This window comes from Kwoniella newhampshirensis, chromosome 14 (genome assembly GCF_039105145.1).
Source record: "Kwoniella newhampshirensis strain CBS 13917 chromosome 14, whole genome shotgun sequence".
NCBI classification, from domain to species: domain Eukaryota; kingdom Fungi; phylum Basidiomycota; class Tremellomycetes; order Tremellales; family Cryptococcaceae; genus Kwoniella; species Kwoniella newhampshirensis.
In genome coordinates, this window is record NC_089967.1 from 434,465 (window position 1) to 456,073 (window position 21,609).

Below are 21,609 nucleotides of genomic sequence, written 5' to 3' on the forward strand. Positions count from 1 at the left end.
ACGTCTAAGTCAATGCGCACACTGAACAACCCCTAGATCGGAAGGATGGTTACGGCAAATGCAGCCGTGATGACGTAAAAGTCCCGAGCGTTAATTATGAGACTGGTTACATCTCAGCCACAGTCAAAACGCTTAGTCTTGGAGCCACTGACGCTGACGGTAGGGAGAACGAAAGCCGGCCATTCCATCTCTTAGTCTCACTCTTTCAGTACAGCTCCGTTCGATCACTCGATTTACTTTCGGAGGAGTGAATCCGACGATCAAACAGGCCAGGATCAGGTCGTTGCACGTCGGATCCGGGCCCTGGGACCTGGCTTCTGGGCCGAGCTCTCAACCTTCTGTACGTTGGTGCGACTCTGGTGGTGCGAGCGTTCATCATCGATAGTCGTTGAGCTCCAGAAGAACAAAAGATGTGCCTTTGACTGCCACCTGCGTCTTTTCTGGATAGAGGACAGGAGATGCGGCCCCGGATGGAAAGACAGTTTAAAGGAAGGCAATGTACTGGGAGCTCTTGGCATCCTGTGGCTTCGAGCGTAGCCTACCGTCGATCTTGATGCACAGCAGTCAAAGCGCAGCTCGGAAGGGCAGATCTTGAACACTTCGTGTTTGCTACATCGAAGACGTTTGCATTTGCATGTACCTCGCTTCCACCTATCGTCAGAGTGACACTCTCCAGGACCCCACTCCCTCTTCATGTCATTCTCATACGAACGACATCTGCCCGATGCAGAGTCATGGAATGCGCCCAGGTACGCATAAAAAACGAGGTCCCTTCCGATTTACAGACGGACCTGCCCACATCATGTGTCGAGGGTCCGGGATCTCAACGACGACATGCTTATTCCGGTCCCTGATATTTCGAGCAGCGCAGTATGGGCTTCTTCTGTTCTTTCCGAACAAGTAGGTGAAAAGTCTCTCTTTGCTTCATCTTTGCAATAACGGTGAATCACTGGATGTCTCAAACGTCCGACAGATTACAAAATGCGATCGACAGTCGCCGTCTCGTCTAATTACTATGACTCACAAATGATTCCCGTCGGTATCTGAATGTTTCACTGACAGTTTGTGGATCTGGAGGATCAGATCCCTCGATGAAGCTTTAGTTTTTCCACAGAGTACGCAAGTCGTTCATGCGGAATTCAAGAGCATCCCGTCGTTCTTGACAATTTTGCCGACGGATCCAGAGATGACCCGCAAAGATCATACAGCTCACTTCTGCTGGATTATGTTGAGGGGACATCTCGCTCCGAGGGGCAACTGCTGCTTCTACCGTGCATCCCGTGTGCGCGGAATCACATATCATGACGGGACCAACTTCACGAGATGGCTAGCTCATGCTCAGCAGCGGTGGCATTCGTTTGAAAGTGATGAGACGGATCCTTGCTTGGACGTCATTGGCTTGAGCGGGTACATGTACAGGAACTGCCACGACCACCACTTTCATCATCACTTGTCGCGGGAACCGGTGGAGAGAGATTCAATGTAAGCTTGTTTTGGCGGGAGGTGAGCCGGTACCGGTGTGGCTTGGGGACAGCCATTTTGAAGACGATGCCACAATCGATCGGGATCAGTAACATATTTTATTAGATGGGGATGGCTGGATGACTTTTTGTTCGGGACTGCTTAGAGCTGAAAAGGGGCGTTCAGATAAGTTTTGAAACGACTTTGGCATGTTTATGTAAGACAAAAGCCCTTGGGTCAAGATAAGCTTGATCCCTTGTGATTGTATTGCCACGTCATTCTACTAATTTTCATATTGTCGTTGGGCGCGTCCTTGCATGTTAGTTTCTTGGCTCGCTTGTGATAGCGCTCTCTCTCTTTTTATCTCTCAAGAAAAGACACTTTTGCTTAGCGATAGCTCTCCCATCTCTCCTCCGTCTTGACCGGGTATTACCAAATCACTTCTCTCTTATCATCAGCAGGAATCAGACCATCAGCAATACACAGCAGACAGACATTCAACAGAGAGGACGCAAACACATTCCGAGAAAACTTCATCTCTCAACTCTTCGCCACACAAATAACACTTCGTTACCCCGCATAAAAATGTCTCCCCTCGTCAACGGACACGCTTCATCCTCCAATGCTCCTGCTCGAGCAGAGTCTCATCTCAACGCGGCGGACGCTCTCTCCTTCCTCGAAGAGTATCCTCGAGGCGATGGTCTTTCCGTCCAGGAGCTCATGGATTCAAGGCAAAATGGTGGTTTAACCTACAACGATTTCCTCATGTTGCCTGGACACATCAATTTCCCCGCTTCTATCGTTTCACTTCAATCCAAGTGGGTCAGCTTCCTTTTCCGCATTGCTAGTCCAAGCTGATACCGCCACTATGACTCCAGGGTCACCAAGAACATCGTCCTCAACACTCCCTTCCTCTCCTCCCCTATGGACACTGTCACCGAGGACCGGTGAGCCCAGCTGTACTCCACGCTGTGTGAGATCATATGGCTGATAGCTCGTTCCAGAATGGCGATCGCTCTCGCTCTCCACGGTGGTCTCGGTGTAATCCACCACAACTGCTCCGCTGAAGAGCAAGCAGCCATGGTCAGACGAGTGAAGAAGTACGAGAACGGTTTCATCACCGACCCCTTGTGCTTGGGTCCTGAGAGCACTGTTGGCGAGTGAGTGGATCGGCTTGATGCCACGTGTTGCACTTGTCTGACGCCCTTGTAGTGTGTTGGAGATCAAGGCCAAGTTCGGCTTCTGTGGCGTCCCTATCACTGGTGAGCTCCTGGCAGCATTGGCAGACAATTTGGGTGAATGTAGCTGATGATTTCCGCAGAGACCGGCGGAATCGGTGGCAAGCTCCTTGGTATCATCACCGGTCGTGACGTCCAATTCCAGAAACCCGAAACATCTATCAAATCTGTCATGACCACTGAGGTCATCACTGGTCGAGCCGGTATCACTCTCGAAGACGCGAACAACCTCCTTCGTGACTCCAAAAAGGGAAAACTCCCCATCGTCGATGCTTCAGGCAACCTTATCTCACTGGTCGCTCGATCTGATTTGCTCAAAAACCAGAACTACCCTCTCGCCAGCAAAGTTCCCGAGTCCAAGCAGCTTTACTGTGGTGCCGCTATCGGTACACGACCAGGAGACAGGGACAGGCTCAAGCTTCTCGTTGAGGCGGGTTTGGACGTTGTTGTTCTCGACTCCAGTCAGGGTAACTCAGTCTTCCAGATCGAATTCATCCAGTGGATCAAGAAGACATACCCCAAACTCGACGTCATCGCCGGTAACGTCGTCACCCGAGAACAAGCAGCTCAGCTCATCGTTGCTGGCGCGGACGGTCTGAGGATCGGCATGGGCAGTGGATCTATCTGTATCACTCAGGAAGTCATGGCTGTCGGTCGGCCTCAGGGAACCGCTGTTTACGCTGTTTCCGAATTTGCTAGCCGGTGAGTTTGCATTTCCGTTTTCTCTGTGTATACAATTCGCTGACATGGCGAATGCACATTTAGATTCGGTATCCCTACCGTCGCTGACGGTGGTATCGGAAACATCGGACACATCGCCAAGGCCCTCGCTCTCGGGGCCAGCGCCGTCATGATGGGTGGTCTTCTTGCTGGAACAACCGAGTCTCCCGGAGAGTACTTCTATCACGAGGGAAAGCGAGTCAAGGTCTACCGAGGAATGGGTTCCATCGAAGCTATGGAGCACACTCAACGAGGTTCCGCGTCTGCCAAGGGCGCTATCCTTGGTTCCGATAACGCGGCCACCGCCCGATACTTCTCCGAAACCGATGCCGTTAAGGTCGCTCAGGGTGTTTCAGGTGATGTCGCCGACAAGGGTAGCATCAACAAATTCGTCCCTTACTTGTACACTGGTTTGCAACACTCTCTCCAGGATTCTGGTGTCAAGAGGTGGGTCGCAAAACGATTGTGCTTGCCAAAAAACGAGAGCTCTGTGCTGACTCTGTATGGGTTGTTAGCGTTGTCGACCTCCAAGCTGCTTCTCGAGCCGGTACTGTGAGATTCGAGCTCCGAACCGCTTCTGCTCAGGTTGAGGGTGGTGTTCACGGTCTCAATTCGTACACTAAGAGGTTGTTCGCTTAAGCAAGTTCTGATGTGGGGAAAAGAAGGGATGTACGGATGGTGTGGGGTCAATGTACGATGGACCGATCATTTAGATAGACAGAACGCCGACATTGGTGGATCATAGGTCAGATTGGATTTGGGTGTACGATGTAGACATTTCTCGGCATTGTGTTTGTGTCTGGCTCTTAGTCTGATGCTGCACAAGGCGCTTGGTCTTTGAGAGACCAAAGTGATCGTAAGCTACGTATCCATGCCATGATTGGTAATGCTACAAAATGTTCTACGACAAATCTGAGAGTGACAACGAGATTGCGTGAATCCGGTCATGCCATCCCTTCATGGACCAAGCTCAGACCGCGATAGGTGGACACATCTCAACCCCTTCCTCGTTTCTTACCAACACCTGAACCCCCACTTCCTGCTGAACTGCCTGATCTCTCGCTCTTCCCCGCATTGTCAGGATGACCAACATCCACCATCCTCTCTTCTATCATTCTTCTCACCAAGGCTTCCGCTTCTTCAGGTCCGAACTTCTCTTTCTTCTCTTGTCCCTGTCCCTGTCCACTACTGCTCGTAGCGGATTTCAGCGAGGTGGGATTCGAGGCAACGTTTGGCTGGGAACCTCCCACACTTCCATTGGTACTGGTCGTTCCCCTCTTTGCGTGAGCTTGGTTTTGGTTCTGATTTGGATTCTGATTTTGACCTTGTCCGAGTGCACCATTCTGCCTCATCGAAGTAGGTTCGAAGCCTTCCCAAACAGGATAGAGACTGACGATATCTTGAACACAGGCGAACAATGTAGGTAGGGACACTTGGAAACTCGCGATGAACTCGGCGGTAGAAGCAGGCGGGGGGGGAAGATGTAATGACTCGTTTATCGATATTGATGTGGACAGATTGTGGACTTGGGAGGAAGAGGTTCGGGTTCGAGTTGAGGATGAGGAATTGTTCATTGAGGTGAGACAGAAGGCGATGTAGATCGCCGACAGGGCAATGACGTATGGTGGATAGAGGAGATGAACGTCGGTCCGGTAGGTGTCGTTGAGGATGAACCTGAGTGGGTAGTGTGATCAGTAAGATCTTCACGGGAGCAGTCGATGGCTTTTCCCGCTTCGACACCTATTCTCTAGCCACAACAACACGCAAAAGGCTGATACAGGAAGGTATGCCGGATAGCTCGTTGAGTCACGACCTGACTCACCAGGATATTTGCAGAACACCCTCATCGATCTCCATCATACCCTCACCTGTCCCTCTACCCATCAGTCTCCTCACTCTCGCTTCTTCACTCTCCCCTTCCTCCTTCTCTTCCATTCCAGCCCCTAACGTAGCCGCTTGTCCTGGTACTTGTGTTCTTCCAACTCCAGTCCCAGCTCCAGCAGCTTTACGGACCTCTTCGTCTCTGATTTTCTTCGCTTCTGCTTCTTTTCGTTTGATCTCCACATCCTCCTCCACACGGGTTTGTCGGAATCGCCCTGCGTCGGCTGGTTCCCTCCCTGTCATGTGGAGTAGAGCTCGGTAGGGATGGAACACGACCAGGTGGAAATCGAGATCTTCCAGAAGGTAAAACTCCATCTCGCCGACTTTGTTTGGTTCGGCAGGAAACATTTTGATGTTGTGTTCTGGGATGATCCCAGGATTGAGTCAGCCTAGATCCACATAAAAAGGCCATCTAATAGTGATGAGATGCGGCAGTGAGGGATGTGAGGATACACAGAGAGAACGGAAGAAGAAGTAGTGTGTCAACGAGATCAATTCTTACTTACCCGCGAAAACGACCTTGGCCTCACTGACCACACTTTTTATATGTACCGGCGTCTCCTCAACCTTGGCAGCCACGAACAGGCATGCAGCTATCACCAGGTAAGGGTTCGTCTCGCAGATACTGTTCTTCAGATAGAACCTCTTGAAGAAGATACATGCTGTCGCGATAGGTATCTGACGGAGTAATAACCGTTTCCCGAGTTTTTGGATTAGCTGGGCGAAGAAGATGTACAGGCAGTAAAGGTTCTTGGGCGAAGTGTAGCGAAGATCGATAGAGCGCGATTGGGCGAGGTATGGTCGTGTCACGAGCCAATAGGCACAGTGTGAAGACGACCAGAAGGAAGAGGACATCTTGCGTCGAGGACGAAGTGTTTGGGGAAGGTAGTTTGATGAAAGGTCAATACCGCCACGATGGAGAGAGGAAAGAAAGCACTATCTAGTGCCGGAATACCGTTGTTCCATCATTGGGTAGATACAGTTGGTGTGATCTTGGTGACTATCCTCGTAGTCGCCTTCGTTGTCGTCGTTGTCGTCGTCGATTGGAATCTAATCTTCGAGGCGATAATGTAGATGAGCCGCCAGGGGACTGGGTCGAAGGGGAAAGTGGTGAGATCATGACTTTGCTTCCACACAACATTTGTTGATTCAGTTGCCATTCTACACAAAGGAATCTTCTCTTACAAATCTCTTCCATCGTCCACGATAGATCACCATCAACGCCTGGCCAGGACATACGGAAAGCACAACGACGTTATGGAGGAAGAAGACTTTGCCCCAACACACAACTTGTCATTTCCCGTACTTCCTCAAACAGATATCCAACAAGTAGCTCAGGTATATTCTTCCTCCTTCTCCATCTTTCCAACCGATCCATGTTAAGGTGATCACGTTCACCTCGAGGAGACCACGCGCTGACCTCATCATGATCTCAGACCATCTTGCGACTTTTTGACTCTTCCACATCTGCGAATCCTGGTCTTGCAAAGCACTTGCAACAAGAATTACAGCAGATACAAGGGAGAACAGAAGCATGGGGACTGATCGGTGGTCTGGCAGGACATGATGTGGGTGACACGATTACTCTTGTTACAATGAACGATTCACTACCGAAGGCGGTCGCTCATGTCTGTGCTGCGTCACTCTAGGATGCCAATGTTCGCTTCTTTGGAGCACATACTGCCCAAGTCAAGATTTCCCGAGATTGGTGAGCCACTAGCTCTTCAACCTCGCGGATAGACCAGCTCTGATACTGTCTCAATCGTTACAGGGATTCCTTACCTGAAGCGCTTCGACCCTCCTTGCTACCGCTGCTCCTCACCATTCTGGGCAATGCTATAAGTCCCGCCAATCAACAATCTTATCAGCCTGCCAATGCTGTTGTTGTCCGGAAACTCTTCGGTTCGGTGCGTTTCCGCCCTTGCTGATTAACACAGTTGACACAGCTGATCAAGCATTGAATTAACAGCTTGCATCCCTTCTTCTCCGCCTCCCATTCCCTTACTTCATGCACCCCCTTCTGACGGTCTTACAAACCATCCGTGCTTCCGCGGCTTCCGCCACTGCCTTGCCATCATCCCTTCCTGCTTCAGGATACAACACTCCCGGTGGATTAGGTGAACCGGGGCCCAGTCACTCCAATTCGCCGTTCGGCACCAACGGAAGCGAAGCCGAGGGGAAAATGAGACACAAGATGAGACTACTAGCCTTAGAGTGGTGTGCGATATGTGTTGAGGAGATTAGTCGTGCTGGACTGTCAGAGCAAAAGAGGTGAACGACGTCGTCGGTCCAAAATATGATCTTGGAAGACTGCTGACCGAGCGGCGTGATGGGTACAGAAATGCGTTGCGAAGACACATCGGAAGCGACCTGTCTGTCGTAGTCGATACTATTACAGACGCGATGAACGGAGACCCTTCGACAGGTCAGCAAGAGAGGTTGAAAGAGGCTGAGGCGGCATGTAAATGCGCCGAATCCTGGATCGACTATGGACTAGGGCCTGAGTAAGCTGCGCACTCTCCGCTATACCTGCCTGAGGCGTCAGTTCACGAGATCTATCTACAGCGAGCTGAATGCGTTACTTCCGCCACTATACGATCTCCTTCCACTGCCTGCCGCTTCGTCAGCGCTCGTCGAAGTTTTGTCAGAGAGCTTGTTCAAGTTTGGCAAAGGCACGAAGATCCTCACAGAACCTTTACTGGCGTGGGTCATCGGATCGGCAGGCCAATCGCTAGTCGGGTCAGCGGACGAAGGTGAGCTACAAGTCGCTGTTCCGGAGTGGAGTCTCAACGTCTGTGTTTTGTTTCAGAGCCGTCTGAGGAGATTATCGCTTTCGCGAAGCTACTTGCAGCGTTGGTTGAGCATTCCTCGGAATGGATTGTTGCCAGAATTAAGCAAAATGATGTTCAGGCATTGCTAGGGGTCATTTTGCGGTTGACAGGATGGCAAGGGATAGGAAGTGTAGAGGAGCATGTTAGCGAGGTGAGTCCTTCTCCTCTGGTCAATTTTGACTATGTCCAGCCATAGTACTGATTTTGTCCAATGACTTTCTCAGCTCACGCTCGCTATATACCCTTTATTACAAGAAGCCGTCATGGACTCCGACCTATTCCAAGCGCCACATGAGACTTCTCCGGATTGGGCAGTCGCCAAGCAATTTTTCAGAGAATTGGTGCAAGTGACAAGACGAAAGGTCAGATGGCCTGGAGAGGGTGATGAAGGAGGGACCTTAGGAGGATTAGATAAGGATGATAGAGAGGCTTTTGATTCTTGGAGAAGAGATGCTGGGGAAGTCATCGTCGGAGCGTGAGTCCACAGAAACGCTTGTACAGCTTGCGTGATAAAAAAAACTAATGCTACCATAGATATTACATTCTACGAGATGAGATGCTGGAATCTCTCACACAAACTGCTGCGCAGCAAATACAAACAGGAGCTTCTTGGCAGGTGATTAGTGCAAAGTCTCTGGGTAATTCGTTGCTGATGACCGAAGCTTTGACAGGATATCGAAGCAACGCTGCACTGCATTCGATACTCGTCAGAAGCGGTGCCTTTAGGAGAGGAGAGAAGTCTGCCTGTGCTGTTCGGGGAGCAGGTCTTGAGTCCCCTGTCGCAGAGACCACCGAGGGGAAAGGGTGAAGAGAGATTACGTCTTACAGCGGTTTGTTTAATCCGTGCGTGATTTCTGACTTATGATTGACCACACTTCGCCAAGCGATCGCTGATCCAGATGCCATGATAGAGGCGTACGAGGAATGGTTCAAATTCCATCCTGCACACTTATTACCCGTCTTATCATATCTGGTGCCTTCGCTCACCTCTTCCTCGACGATCTCCCGGTCTGCTGCAGACGCACTCAAGGCTATATGCGACATGTGCCGAAAGAAGCTGGTCGAGCACATCGGGGCGTTCTCAGAACTCCATGGGAAGATCGGCGATCTAGGAGTAAGTGGGCAGGCTTGAAGCCTTTTCCACAGTAGCTGACCCAATAATCAGGCGGAGGAACAAAGCAAGGTGATACAAGCCATCACATCTGTCATCCAAGCTCTCCAACCGGCCGATGCCATTGGTCCAGTCGAGGTGAGCTGCTCTTCCATTGTCTGCCGGGAAGTTGCTGATGCCATTCTTAGGGTATCCTGAATCCCATTGTCGATCGCATACATCAAGCTGTCTCGGCAGCACAACAAGATCCCGTCAATGCTCAGTCGATATTGATACAGTCAACAGCAGCGCTCACCGCATGCTTCAGAGGTCTCGCTCCTTCCGGCGATGATATGTTCGATACGGCGGATGAAGAGGATGGCGACGAAAAGGAAGAGAGGGTCCGACTTGTGAGAGAAGATCAGCGAATGGTGTTGCTTAGAACAAGAGTTGAGGGTGCGGTGGCCGAAGTTGTGCAGGTGTGGAATGGAGATACAGAGGTCGCTGACGTAGGTTTTCCTCCCCCCGGGGCTCGAGGCCGCTTTTCTGGCTTGGGAGTCACCAATGGACAGCAAGCTGACTATCGTATCAGGCAATCTCATCGCTGCTAAAATATGCCACACTCTCGTCATCCGAGACGCTCATTTCCCTCTCTCCTCTTCCGCTTCTCACTCTCGTATGTCTGGCGTGCGAGCGGTCCCCGTCCGCGCTGTGGATGTCTTTGGCATCGACACTCACACTGAGGATCAACTCGCCTCCATCACCTCTGACAAAAAAAAAGGAGAAAACAGCGGAGGAGCAGCAGATCGCGGAATGGGAAGATCTCGAGAGATGGAATGTCGTGGCGGATGTTGCTAGTAGATTGGTAGTCGTTGCTAGCGGCTTTCTAGCGGGCGACGGGATGAGCAATGTGAGTGCTTCTCTCACTCTTACAGATGAGCGAAGGTTCAGCTGACAATCTCGTGTTCGCAGAATCCCGACGTAGTAGAGGGCTGGTTCAAGTTTTGCTCAGCGGTGCGTCTTCATCTATAATCTGTCAAGGCGACGGTGTCCTGATCCAGTGCATCTGTCTTACAGCTAGCTTCCCGTTTTCCTGGAGTCCTACTACGACTGCCAACCCAAGTGGTTGAAGCGTACATGTCGTTGGGTTTGCTGGGGCTGGGCACTCAAGAGAGATTCTCCCTCAAATCCGCTTCAGAATTCTTCGTGGGTTTCGAATCTGACCTTGACGGTGTACCTCAAATGTGGCACCAAGGACAGGACGCTAATCTTCCACTCTCAATGCAGGTCGCAGTCTTGGCAAACACTCGCTATCCTTCACCGCTAGAACCGATCGCCGACCCGCTGTTCGCCCATTTCGGACCTCTCATACTTCGAGCGCTTCTTCTTTGTGCTGGATCAGAAGGACCAAGATCTGTCATTCCCAATATGGCAGAGCTGTTGGCGAGCTTGGTAGCGAGAGTCAGCCCTAGTTTGATGGCTTCTTGGTCAGAAGGGGTCTTGATGCAGGTGAATTTCTTTACGAGGAATCGAAGTGGTTGTCCGGCCTATGCGGTTTGGCTGGAGTTGAAGGACTTCCCAGTGATGCACATGAGCTGATGGCTTTTCGAACACCAGGACGGTTTCCCAGATCCAAGAGCTACGATAGATGCCAAAAAGAAGCTCAAAGAGCATATCTTACGGTAAGTCAACGTGATCACTTGACGCCTGTCGGATGGAGATTCTTATCTGTACCGACCGCTGACGATTGAGCGGTGTGACGTGCAGATCACGAACTGCACGAAAGATGAGAGAGGCGTTGCACGAATTTGCACTAGTTGCAAGAGGATTAGAAGGGACCACATATGGTAATGCTACGGCCATCTGATCCTTGTCGAAGGCTAGAATCAAGACTCGGCTGCATTGGCCTGTAAGTTATGCATTATATGAATCCGCTCTCTCTCAGTGTTCGTGCAAGTGCGAACATCGATCTCCTCTGACGTTCCACACCGTCCCACCCATGATCCGCCTCCGTCAAATCGTCCAGATTCGTAATCTTCTTCTCGCCGCCAATCTCTTCCACCAAGCAACCTTCCAAGAATTCTCGCAAGATAGCATCTTGTTCGTGTTTCTCTTGCAAAGTCAGTCTACCTCTACCTCTTCTCGACGAGGAGGTTGACTGATACTCCGCTTCCAAGAAGATACTTTGTGCAAGTGTGTTTGGCACGATGAATACTCTGAGTATGATGGGTGGTAAAGGAGGAGAGAGAGGTGGAAAGTTTAGGGTGGTGAGTAGAAGTGAAGTGCCAGGTAACGGGGTAGGGATGACAGGCGAGGGTGAGACCGTGGAGGCGGCCATGAACAGTTGCTGTACAGGGTAGATGCAGTCCATTTAGCATTTATTCCAAAGCAAAGCATTTAAGGTGAGATCTGCCGAATGTTGGAGATCATCAGGACGAATTGCACGGATGACAAGTAGAGATGGATAGGAGTGGTTCGAGCAGAACTCCAATGAGAGCGGTGAAATGAAACATGACGCTGAGAGATAAGAACCACTCACAGCTCGAGCGGCTTTGGTAAGACCCATGACGAATGGACTCGACAACGATTGTAACATCGGTAACACCGCCGCACTGGGTCTGACCGCCAAACATCTGAATCGTTTCGGTCGTCTCTTTTCCTCCTTGACCTTTGAAGACGTCTCCAGTGATATAGTTGGCTTGATCCCATCTGGAACCACTGGTGAACGTGCCTCTTGTTGCGGAGGGAGATCATTGGACCCTTGTTGTGCTGACGATGATTCGGGTTCGCCAGGAGGTATATCGATAATCTCGAAGCCATCTTCATCCATCGTCGTCCCTCCATTGTCACCTACTACCGAGACCGTTGATGTTGATTCCTTACCCCTTATCGACGTGGGTACATCCACGTCCATCGGTGTAGAAGTTGATTCTTCTGCACCTGGCCCTGAACCTGGACCTGGACCTGGACCCGACGTAGTGGTCGATGGCCCACCCAAATTTACAGGTGCGGACGACAGAATCCTATCGTCCAGAAAGAGATATGTCACATCATCACGAGTAGCAATAGCGCCTGAGGTCGATGTTGATGATGACGGAATCGGAGGATTTGGCGGAGAGAGGGATGTGATCGTTGTCAGATAACGAGTCATAGGAGGGGACGAAGAAGTGGAGGAAGGGAATTGGGCGCGATATGTTCGGAATTGTAATGCTGTTCGAGAGGGAGCGTGTAGCTGAGGACAGAGTCAGCACAACCCTCCGCGAATCGAAAATAGGCCAGGCTGACTGGCTCACTCCATAATGCTCGAGGACGCGAGGTAAGACGATGTCAGCGACCGAGACGGACCTGCCGGGAGGAGGTGTGAATGTCCAATGTAGTTGCCTTGTGGCGACTTGTCAGCCATGTCACCAGTACGTGATCCAGTGACGACTCACACTGTGTACCCCATGATGATCTGGATCTGTTCTTGCTGTTATGTACCGAGCAAAAACGCAGCAACCGATCCTCGATGGCATTTAGATAACTATCTCTAGATGGGACTCGGTCTTCATGTGTCTTCCACGTCATCGCTTTTCTTGTCAAACAAATGTCGATATCTGTTGACAGTCGCGTCGAGCGAATCTTTCCTCATCCCCATACCACCAAGGTAGTGGCCGATTCACTCCTAGATCACGATTGGTCCTTGAGCGTTCATCGACTCACTGACCAAACACCAGATACCACAGTAGGCTGACGTCCGACCGACTCACGATTTCTGCCTCGCTTTACGACCAACTGACGGTTCCCCTTCGACCGTCCTCCCTCCCTTGTCATAACGCAACTCACATCATGAAAGTCACTATCAAGTCATACCACCCTGTGGCATACTGGAAATGGGACACGTCTACCGAACCTCACAAGTTGTATCATTACGCAAGTCCGGACGGAGACGGAATGGATGACGACGATGAAGATGAGGATGTTTGCGGGATTTGTCAGAATGCTTATGAGGGGACGTGTCCCGAATGTAGAGTGCCCGGAGATGATTGTCCTCTGAGTGAGTACAGTCTTTACACCAGCTCGAGGAGAGCTGGGACGAGACACGAGTGCTGACGATTTCGTTGCGTTTCTGACATTTCCCTGTTCTGACATTGATCGCTTCTGTCAAAACACCTTGCGCTCAATCTGTTACCACGACCTTCGACTTTCACTGCTTCCCAACACAACGGTTCACCGACGCAGTATGGGGCGAATGCACACATATCTTCCACATGCATTGCCTGTTGAAATGGATCGATACCGAGTCATCAAAACAACAATGTCCCATGGACCGACGGCCGTGGGGTGAGTCGAACGCTTACGACGCTCAACACCCACTTCAGATGCGACTGTACAAGCTGATGCCTTGTATTATCGTCGCAGTGACGGCCGATCGTAAACCTGATAAATTGCCAACGACAACGGATCGTGCGCCCGTAGCGACCGTTGCACCAGGACCATTGCCCACCGAAGAGGAGAGACGACAGGAAGATGCGTCGCACGAGGAAGAGAGAAGAAGAGATATGGAGATGGAAAGATCTGGTGAGGCGGATGTGGGTGAAGCGGACAGCATGGAGGTCGACGGCAATTGAGCGCAGGTGGGCCCAAGGGGTTACAGATGGTCCGAATGTCGAGATTGATTGATCGTTTGTACATGGTTCCATACGCATGTTGTATACCTCTCATCAGTCATGGAGTGCTTCACAATACAGGTCATCACAATATCGTCGCAACGTCAGACATGGCGGTAGCTGATTTCAATGTTGGTCAATTGTTGTTGTCATTCGCCACCGCCACCGTGATGATTGATTGATTGATTTCCCCACAGCCCCGCCCCCGCAGTGCATCATTCGCGTCGTCGTCTCGCTCAACTTGAAACAACAGCGAGCACTGCAATTTCCGTCTCTTCCTTCCTTTCAATAACGTCCATGCATCGGAAAAGGTTTGAAACCGCATCGACAGATCTACCACAGCATATCCAAGGATCATTCTTCCCTTCTGTTTCATCTTTGTAGACTTAGCACTACTACGACGACACGCGGCGTGCTGTAGAATTCTCGTTCCGCCATGACGAACCCTTCCGTCACCGGGGCTGAGATCCGGCATGATCACGCCAGTCCCGATTCGACACGCGGAGTCATAGAGGACTCTACGATCGTAGAGGAAGGGGGCAAAGACGTTAACAACGGGAACCCACTCATGGAAGAAGATGTGCAGCGAGATAGCAACGAAGTCGGTCGTGAGACTATCCAAGAGGAGGAACAGGTGTCTCCAAATGATCAGGTAAGCCAGCTTTGCGTGGCACAATTCATTGGATCGTCGGAAGCTGATAGGTCGTTGGATCTCTGCAGCTCAGCATACATGCTCTCGCTCAGAGAGGAGATACAGCGTCTTTAGCTGCTATGCTCCGAGATAGTCCTTCTCTCGATCTCTCGTCAAAGGACTCACAAGATGTGACGCCCTTACATTGGGCGGCGATCAACGCTCATATGGGAACATGTAGATGGTTATTAGACAATGGAGCAGAGGTCGATGCGATAGGTGGAGAATTGCAAGCGACCCCGCTCCAATGGGCTGCGAGGTGCGTTATCCTGACTCGTTCGGCCTCGATTGGTAATTGAAGAAGCTGATTGACTGGACTGGACCGCAGAAATGGACATTTATATCTCGTATACCTGTTGTTGTCGAGAGGAGCAGATCCAAACATACTAGACTCGCAGGGGTTCAACACGCTGCATCTGATCACTCACTCCAGCGCTGTGATGCCCTTATTGTATATGGTAAGCCCCAGCTGTATCGCTCTCCTGGTCGACACAAGCTAACATCACTCAATGTGCAGCTACATCAGCCGGTTGCCATCGATGAGAAGGACAGTGATGGACATACTGCACTCATGTGGGCAGCTTATCAAGGTAAATCCTCACATTAGCTGCTCAACATCCTTCTACTACCAGCTTGACTACTGACATTACCGCAGGCGACGCACTCTCAGTCGACTTGTTGATACGTCACGGCGCATCGGTGAATACCTCCGATAACGCCGGTATGACACCCCTCCACTGGGCTGCGGTCAAGGGGAACAAGGTGTCGATCAAACATCTCATAGAAGCCGGAGCGAGCCTTGACGCGAGGGAAGAATCTGGGAAAACGCCGAAAGATATGGCGGAAGAGTTGAAAGGGTTGACGCCGTTCTTGAAGGGATTGGAAGAGGCAGGATATACGGATCAAGGAGTGAGGTTGATGGGGAAGCTTAGCGAGGTGAGCGAACTGATTCGTTCAGACAACGGCCGAGCTGAAAGAGTACCCATGTGCAGAGAAATACAACCTTGGCGATCTTCGTTCTTCCCACAATAGGCTTAGGCATCATGTTCAAAACGTTCGACTTATTACCGATATACTCAAGTCTGCCACTCGCAATCGCAGAGTTCTACGGCATGCAACTTGTGAGTCGGCTCACGTCGCTACCGCGTCCTACTATGTCCCTGATACTCCTGCTTTCTCGCGTCAGACTGTCACACACTTCCTTCTCGCACATCAAAAGTTCGAATATCGGGTGTCGGCATCAAATTATTTCGCATCAATGATCATTGCCAGTATCATATGGGTATCATGGTGCTGGGCAACGAGATTAGCCACAGGGACTCCCGGCCACGCAGTCGGAAATCTGATGTTCTTTCTGGCGTGTTCGGCTTGCGCATACAATTTGTACAAGGCGATCAGAGCGGATCCGGGATTTGTCCCGAAGGGAACCAATGATGCGGAGATCAAAGACGTAAATACACGAACGGATCGCGAAGCAAAGGTCATAGACTGATACTGAACCATAACAGGCTCTTGAAGAGCTTGTAGACGCTGGACGTTTGAATGGCACGAACTTCTGCATCATGTGTATGGTAAGTACCAACTCGTGCCCTGATCGTGGATTGATGGTATGACTGACGACCTTAATCTGCTCCAGGCGAAAAAGCCACTGAGATCGAAACATTGTCGGACTTGCGACCGCTGCGTGGCCCGATTTGATCAGTGAGCCGTTTCAACGGATCCACATAGAATCAAACTAACGCAGAGATAGTCATTGCCCATGGATTTGGAATTGTGGTGAGGGTGATCATGCGTGATCCATAGGGTAAGGCGCTGATCGAATGGCATAGTTGGATACAGGAATCATCGGTCATTCCTTCTTTTCGTGCTGTTCCTGATTGCTGGTATTGCCATGTTCGACAAGCTGTCTTTTGGTTGTTAGTCGCCCCATTGGGAGTACCGAACGCTGCTGACATCAGTCGCAGATATACAAGAGAACGCGCCCGAATATCAATCCACTCCTTCCCCAGGTCTTTCGATATGCGAAATCTCATCGACCCTGTGCCAAGCAGGATCATACGACGGTTTCCTCCTTTCGGTCGTCTGTTGGTCGACATTGCAACTGACCTGGACCATCATCCTCGCCATCTCCCATTTGTGGCAGGTAGCACGACAAATGACCACTTTTGAGGTATCTAATCTAGGCAGATATGGGTTCATGGGCGGAAGAGGAGGCCAAAGCTTGAGAGACCAAAGTGGAGCAATGAAGCAGGCTTTGGCGATCGGTGCGGGAATTGGACCATCGGGTGCAGAAGAAGAAGCAAGAGGGAATGAAGCAGCAGGATCCGATGGGAACTTTCTCCTACCTCCTCCTGGGGGTGCTCCTCCGCCGCCTTCGGGGGTAAGCGGACATGTCCATGGACCAGAATGTCGACATGGACAGGGAGGACACAATCATAGTCGTGGCGTTGGGCATGTCTGCGCCGCCTTGGGGAAGATGTTAAGTGGACCTTTGATGAACATTTTGGGGTTAGATAGATTCACGAAAGGCAAAGCTCTGGGTGGGATGAAGCGGGCTGGCAGGGATCAGAATCCTTTCGATGTGGGTGTGGTGAAGGTGAGTTCAGGCGATCGGCGTGGATATGAACGGATCCACGAGCAAGCGAGCTGACACGTTGATCCGTAGAACTGTACAGATTTCTGGATCCCCGATGACGATATAGACTACACGACTCTGTACGAAATACCACCAGAAGGATGGAGAGCATATAGACGGAAAATGAAGATGAACAAGGCTTCGAGAAAAGGGACAGAAGGAGGGAAGGGCGGATATCAAGTGATCAGCGGAAGTGAAGAGGTATGATCATTGCATGCGGTCATCTCATTGATGTGTAAGACTACTATTATGACATAACGATATAATGCTGGATGTCGTCGTGGTGATGTTGTTAAAATGATCCACTTGCACCGATGTCGAGGCTTGCATTACTCCTGCGCAGCTGTCGTAGTCGGCCTGAGAGTGATCGACGACACACATGGCGTGGGTCTGACGCGCAATGGGAGATGTCGAAGCCTCCTCTCGAAGCATGTGTCGCGGAGCGGTGATCGAAGTAGCGGTCGATAGCATGCTGAACGATGCCAGCAGCAATATGACGTCGAGTTGATGACTTCCTTTTTGGGTCAGTGTAGATGTCAATTCGACTTCTATCCGAAACCAGGCCGTCGCTTCCCATCCCTCTTCTTCTTGACGTTGTTTTTGCCCCGCCCAATCTCCATGTCGACCTGGTGATCCAGGAAACTGAGACGATTAGCCGATGAATCTTGACTCTCTTCTCCGTGTTTCTCCTCTTCCACTTCATCAGATTCCCGCTCATGATGATTGCCATCTTCCTCCTCTTCATCATTCTCGGGATCTTCATCACCTCTTTCTAGGTCGTGATCAGGGGACATGCCATGTGAAGTTTGTCGATAGCCAGCTTCGTCGAGCTTGGCAATGATATGTTCTTGTAGGATCATCCCTAAAGAGAGATGGAAGTCAGCTTTCGACTCTTCTGTTTCAGGTACCCTTTCGATTCCCCCTCCCTGATACTTCGGCTCATCAACCAACCAACTACGACAGCTCACCAAGTGCCATCAGACCCTCCCCTTCTATCGCCTTGTACATATCCCTGATCTTATAGCTGCCCGTCCTCCTCTCTTTCCTCTCCTTTTTCCTCCCTTTCCTATCTTCCAACTCTCCATATTGATCCACCAGCTCTGAACCAGGTTCGACCTTTATCCTCTTTCTCAATGCTCTTTGTTCGTCCTCACTCCCTGATCCTGATCCAGATCCAGATCCAGATCTACTACCACTCGCTTCTTCTTGGTCTAGGTCTGAACGCTGTCTTCTCGATGTCGTACTTCGAGTCCGAGTTCGAGTCATCGTGGACGTAGATGCTGAAGATCCATGTCGTTCAGATACCCCAGCTGAATTGGCATTGATATTCGAGTTCTCCCTGGCCCGTATCGAGTTCGAGACGATGGATGGTGCCGCGTGACCATCTTTGATGAGCAATAATCGTTTCTTACTTCCCCACGGGTTGTGACGGACCTTCTTCTCAGGTGGGAAGAGTAATGAATGGGTGGTGTAGAACGCGGAGGTGTAGCGGTGAATGGAGAGAAGGAGGTCGGTTGTTGGGATCGGGGTGGAGAGGGTGGACAGATCTGATAAATGTAGAAAGGGCAGATCAGCGTCGAGTTCGGGGTACGAGGAAGATTGTCGAAAAGGCAGACTTGATTTGATAGAAGGTAGACATGGGGAAAAGGGTGCAGTGGGTTAGACGGAGTGAATTACAAGCAGAAGACGAAGGGAAGTGACCATTGAAGAGTGCTGTGCGGCTGAACACACCCATTCACATACCTGATACTACTTCATTGCGCAGCTGAGCACTCTGATACAGAGCCCTATTCGCTCGTCTCGTCTCCCAAGCTCGTTTGATCCTGTCCGAGTGGGCCTTCCTTCGAGCTTCTCTCACACTCTCCTCATCTTCGACACCGTTCTCAGCCGCATCCCCGCCCTCTATGGAATAGATCCCTGACTCGCCCTCCAACTGTGAGGTGCCTTGCGAAGGGGCTTTGCCTTTGCCATTGTCCCTCCTCGGGGAAGGAAAACTCGGAGATGATAATGAGCTGGAAGACCGACTGGCAGTTCTTGTTCGAGCTCGCTTGGTCGGTCGGAGGGGTTCGATCGAGGGTGAAGGTTCAGCAGAGCGTGACATGGAGAGTTGAGGGGCGGCCGTCGAGTCTCCCCTGCTGGACTGGGAAGAGGTGAAATGACAGAAATGACCAGTGGGTCTCGAGGAAGATGTCAGACGAACAATTGTACAATTGTTGACAGTATGAGACTCGTCAAAACTCGAATGTCCAGGCACGGTCCAACCAACTTTTTGGATTTCGCACCCAGACACTGCTTTCCATCTTCCATCCTCCTTTCTGACTGTTCACTCCTTCACATATCCTTACAAAGGCCTCGCGACATCCTCGGTCTCGTCAAGGGTAGCGCACATCCCCCTCAGCACCATGGACCAAGATCTCGATCCTCAGTTCCTCAATCTCGCTCACAAACTCCTCGCGGCCTCCCAATCCGCCCCACCCTCCATCCTCCTTCGACTCCTGAAACAAGGGGCACCGGCATGGTATCAAGATGCAGAACTGGGATGGTCATGTCTCCATTATGCTGCGGAACGTAGAGAACCGGAAACCTTGAGGGTGCTATTGGAAGGAGGAGCGGTATGGAACGCGGTCGATAAGTGGGGCCGAACGGCGGGTGAGATCTGTTTGTCGTTGGGTGACGAAGAGGGTTGGGCAATCATCAGAAATGAAGGCATCAGGTCAGGTGAGTGCCATTCCTCACGATATGATCATCTCTATATCGGGACTCTGAGTTACAAAGCGGGACCACGCCGATAATGGATCACGTAGAAATGCTGCATCACGCTCTGGCAGGTCCTTCGTCTCCCTCTTCGGATTCATCGACGAACATCAAGTTACGAGCAGAAGACAATACTTCGGCAGGGGACAACTTAATTTTTCTCAAATCAAAGCTGACGTGGGATGTGGGAGATGATGGAAAAGAGAGAGTCTTGGACGCAGATGGGAATGGGTGAGTCGGTCGGCGTGGGAATCTCACATGACATCAGTCTCGCTGATTGAACAATAACAGCGTGATGATGGGATGGGAAGAACCACTCAGTGTGTCGACCTCGCTTGGGAACTGAGAACAAGCACTGAAGCTGACGGTCGATCGGGAGGTAGTGGCCGAACATGTCCGACTCATGATCGCTGATCATCCGAACGCTCAACCTGGAGCCGAAGGAATGTCGATTTTGAACGTTGGATATGGCTTGGGTATTGTACGTGTCCATTTTGTTCCGCCCTCACCCATGCGGCTAGATAGGGACCACCCATCTGGTTTCTGATCGCTCTCACGTCTCGCTGTACTCATGCGGCGCACCGTCTTGTCCACCCTTCAGGTCGATAGACTTTTCCAAACCCCTCAATCTCCCGATGACCCTCAACCCGCCCATCACACAATCATCGAAGCCCATCCCCAAGTCCTCGAATATATCCGTGAAAAGGGAGTGCATCTTCTACCCAACGTTCAGATCCTCGAGGGCAGATGGCAAGACTGGTTATTAGATCCTGAGAAGATCGGAGAGGTGTTGAGCGGAACACCTGGAGGGACGGGGTATGATGCTATCTTTGTCGACACCTTTGCCGAGGGTTATGAAGGTCTGTAGTGTATCATTCACTCGACTGTGTCATTCTGTGCCATGATTCTGTGCTGACCCGTGCCCTCTATCTCAGACCTCAAGGCATTCTTCGAGGTGATACCTGATATCCTCGATGCCGAGAATGGAGTATTCTCATTCTGGAACGGCTTGGGAGCGACCAGTAAGCTGCGCTTTCGAGACAAATGCTCGTCAGTCAAGCTGACACGATCTGTCGACCAGATGCTACGATCTACTCTGTCTCCTCAGCCTTGGCCGAACTACATCTAGAAGATGTTGGACTAGAAGTAGAATGGCACGATGTCCTCATCCCCGAAAGTCTACGAGAAGAAGTATGGAAGGGTGTCAGGAGACGATACTGGGAATTACCGGGATATCGTCTACCTATCGGTAAGATGCGATTGATGTGAGGTGACAACTGTCCATGTCCAAAGCTATCATGCATCAGCTGCATATACCATAGATAGCCAGCCAGCTGTAAGCGAATGACCAGTTGGATTTTCGGGAATCCGGAAGGACGCTCGTCGGATGTTTGAGCCGGGATTGATTCGGCTAAACCCGATAAGATTTCAAAAAGACAAGCTAGCCCACTCGAAAGATTGTGATAGGCAAGAGAGTGCATCGCAACGGCAGTGCTGCCGATGGTAGCAGATGATGCAGAGGCAGAGGTCCCCCGATATCCCACATGTTCGCATGTTGAGAAGTGCATGAGCCCACTCTCATCACTTCACCTCACCCTCAGGCAAGACTGCACGACTGTCCTAGCTGATCGCTTCGTCCGGGTGCACTCATACCGCTTC

General features: G+C 51.0%; 8 protein-coding genes across 8 annotated transcripts; 5 read left to right on the forward strand and 3 right to left on the reverse strand.

Annotated features, from left to right (window-relative positions):
* Positions 1-2,046: 2,046 nt before the first annotated feature.
* Positions 2,047-4,058, forward strand: IAR55_006520 (inosine-5'-monophosphate dehydrogenase; the record flags this gene model as incomplete). Its single annotated transcript, XM_066949601.1, has 7 exons — positions 2,047-2,279; positions 2,340-2,408; positions 2,466-2,621; positions 2,674-2,723; positions 2,783-3,401; positions 3,465-3,866; positions 3,935-4,058. The coding sequence occupies 7 exons, from the start codon at positions 2,047-2,049 to the stop codon at positions 4,056-4,058; spliced, it is 1,653 nt and encodes a 550-aa protein (XP_066799895.1).
* Positions 4,059-4,414: 356 nt separating this feature from the next.
* On the reverse strand, positions 4,415-6,155 carry IAR55_006521 (uncharacterized protein; the record flags this gene model as incomplete). The annotated part of the gene is made up of 3 exons (XM_066949602.1): positions 4,415-5,093; positions 5,242-5,662; positions 5,807-6,155. The coding sequence occupies 3 exons, from the start codon at positions 6,153-6,155 to the stop codon at positions 4,415-4,417; spliced, it is 1,449 nt and encodes a 482-aa protein (XP_066799896.1).
* Positions 6,156-6,557: 402 nt separating this feature from the next.
* On the forward strand, positions 6,558-11,088 carry IAR55_006522 (uncharacterized protein; the record flags this gene model as incomplete). The annotated part of the gene is made up of 20 exons (XM_066949603.1): positions 6,558-6,638; positions 6,737-6,868; positions 6,950-7,008; positions 7,072-7,207; positions 7,270-7,571; positions 7,640-7,804; positions 7,866-8,053; positions 8,110-8,282; positions 8,356-8,606; positions 8,666-8,747; positions 8,803-8,974; positions 9,043-9,245; positions 9,297-9,380; positions 9,431-9,730; positions 9,814-10,131; positions 10,194-10,235; positions 10,299-10,427; positions 10,509-10,730; positions 10,839-10,903; positions 10,989-11,088. The coding sequence occupies 20 exons, from the start codon at positions 6,558-6,560 to the stop codon at positions 11,086-11,088; spliced, it is 3,204 nt and encodes a 1,067-aa protein (XP_066799897.1).
* Positions 11,089-11,142: 54 nt separating this feature from the next.
* On the reverse strand, positions 11,143-12,669 carry IAR55_006523 (uncharacterized protein; the record flags this gene model as incomplete). The annotated part of the gene is made up of 4 exons (XM_066949604.1): positions 11,143-11,568; positions 11,761-12,453; positions 12,515-12,602; positions 12,656-12,669. The coding sequence occupies 4 exons, from the start codon at positions 12,667-12,669 to the stop codon at positions 11,143-11,145; spliced, it is 1,221 nt and encodes a 406-aa protein (XP_066799898.1).
* A 380-nt stretch (positions 12,670-13,049) lies between these two features.
* On the forward strand, positions 13,050-13,831 carry IAR55_006524 (uncharacterized protein; the record flags this gene model as incomplete). The annotated part of the gene is made up of 3 exons (XM_066949605.1): positions 13,050-13,257; positions 13,443-13,544; positions 13,623-13,831. The coding sequence occupies 3 exons, from the start codon at positions 13,050-13,052 to the stop codon at positions 13,829-13,831; spliced, it is 519 nt and encodes a 172-aa protein (XP_066799899.1).
* A 475-nt stretch (positions 13,832-14,306) lies between these two features.
* IAR55_006525 (uncharacterized protein) lies at positions 14,307-17,403 on the forward strand (the record flags this gene model as incomplete). Its single annotated transcript, XM_066949606.1, has 13 exons — positions 14,307-14,522; positions 14,591-14,820; positions 14,890-15,019; positions 15,079-15,151; positions 15,217-15,497; positions 15,554-15,682; positions 15,748-16,011; positions 16,070-16,132; positions 16,198-16,262; positions 16,312-16,337; positions 16,391-16,477; positions 16,526-17,157; positions 17,227-17,403. 13 exons carry the CDS (start codon positions 14,307-14,309, stop codon positions 17,401-17,403), a joined length of 2,373 nt encoding a protein of 790 aa, XP_066799900.1.
* A 341-nt stretch (positions 17,404-17,744) lies between these two features.
* Positions 17,745-19,297, reverse strand: IAR55_006526 (uncharacterized protein; the record flags this gene model as incomplete). The annotated part of the gene is made up of 3 exons (XM_066949607.1): positions 17,745-18,058; positions 18,165-18,743; positions 18,940-19,297. The coding sequence occupies 3 exons, from the start codon at positions 19,295-19,297 to the stop codon at positions 17,745-17,747; spliced, it is 1,251 nt and encodes a 416-aa protein (XP_066799901.1).
* A 301-nt stretch (positions 19,298-19,598) lies between these two features.
* Positions 19,599-21,219, forward strand: IAR55_006527 (arginine N-methyltransferase 2; the record flags this gene model as incomplete). The annotated part of the gene is made up of 7 exons (XM_066949608.1): positions 19,599-19,914; positions 20,001-20,181; positions 20,242-20,270; positions 20,334-20,431; positions 20,552-20,810; positions 20,886-20,972; positions 21,032-21,219. The coding sequence occupies 7 exons, from the start codon at positions 19,599-19,601 to the stop codon at positions 21,217-21,219; spliced, it is 1,158 nt and encodes a 385-aa protein (XP_066799902.1).
* Positions 21,220-21,609: the final 390 nt, after the last annotated feature.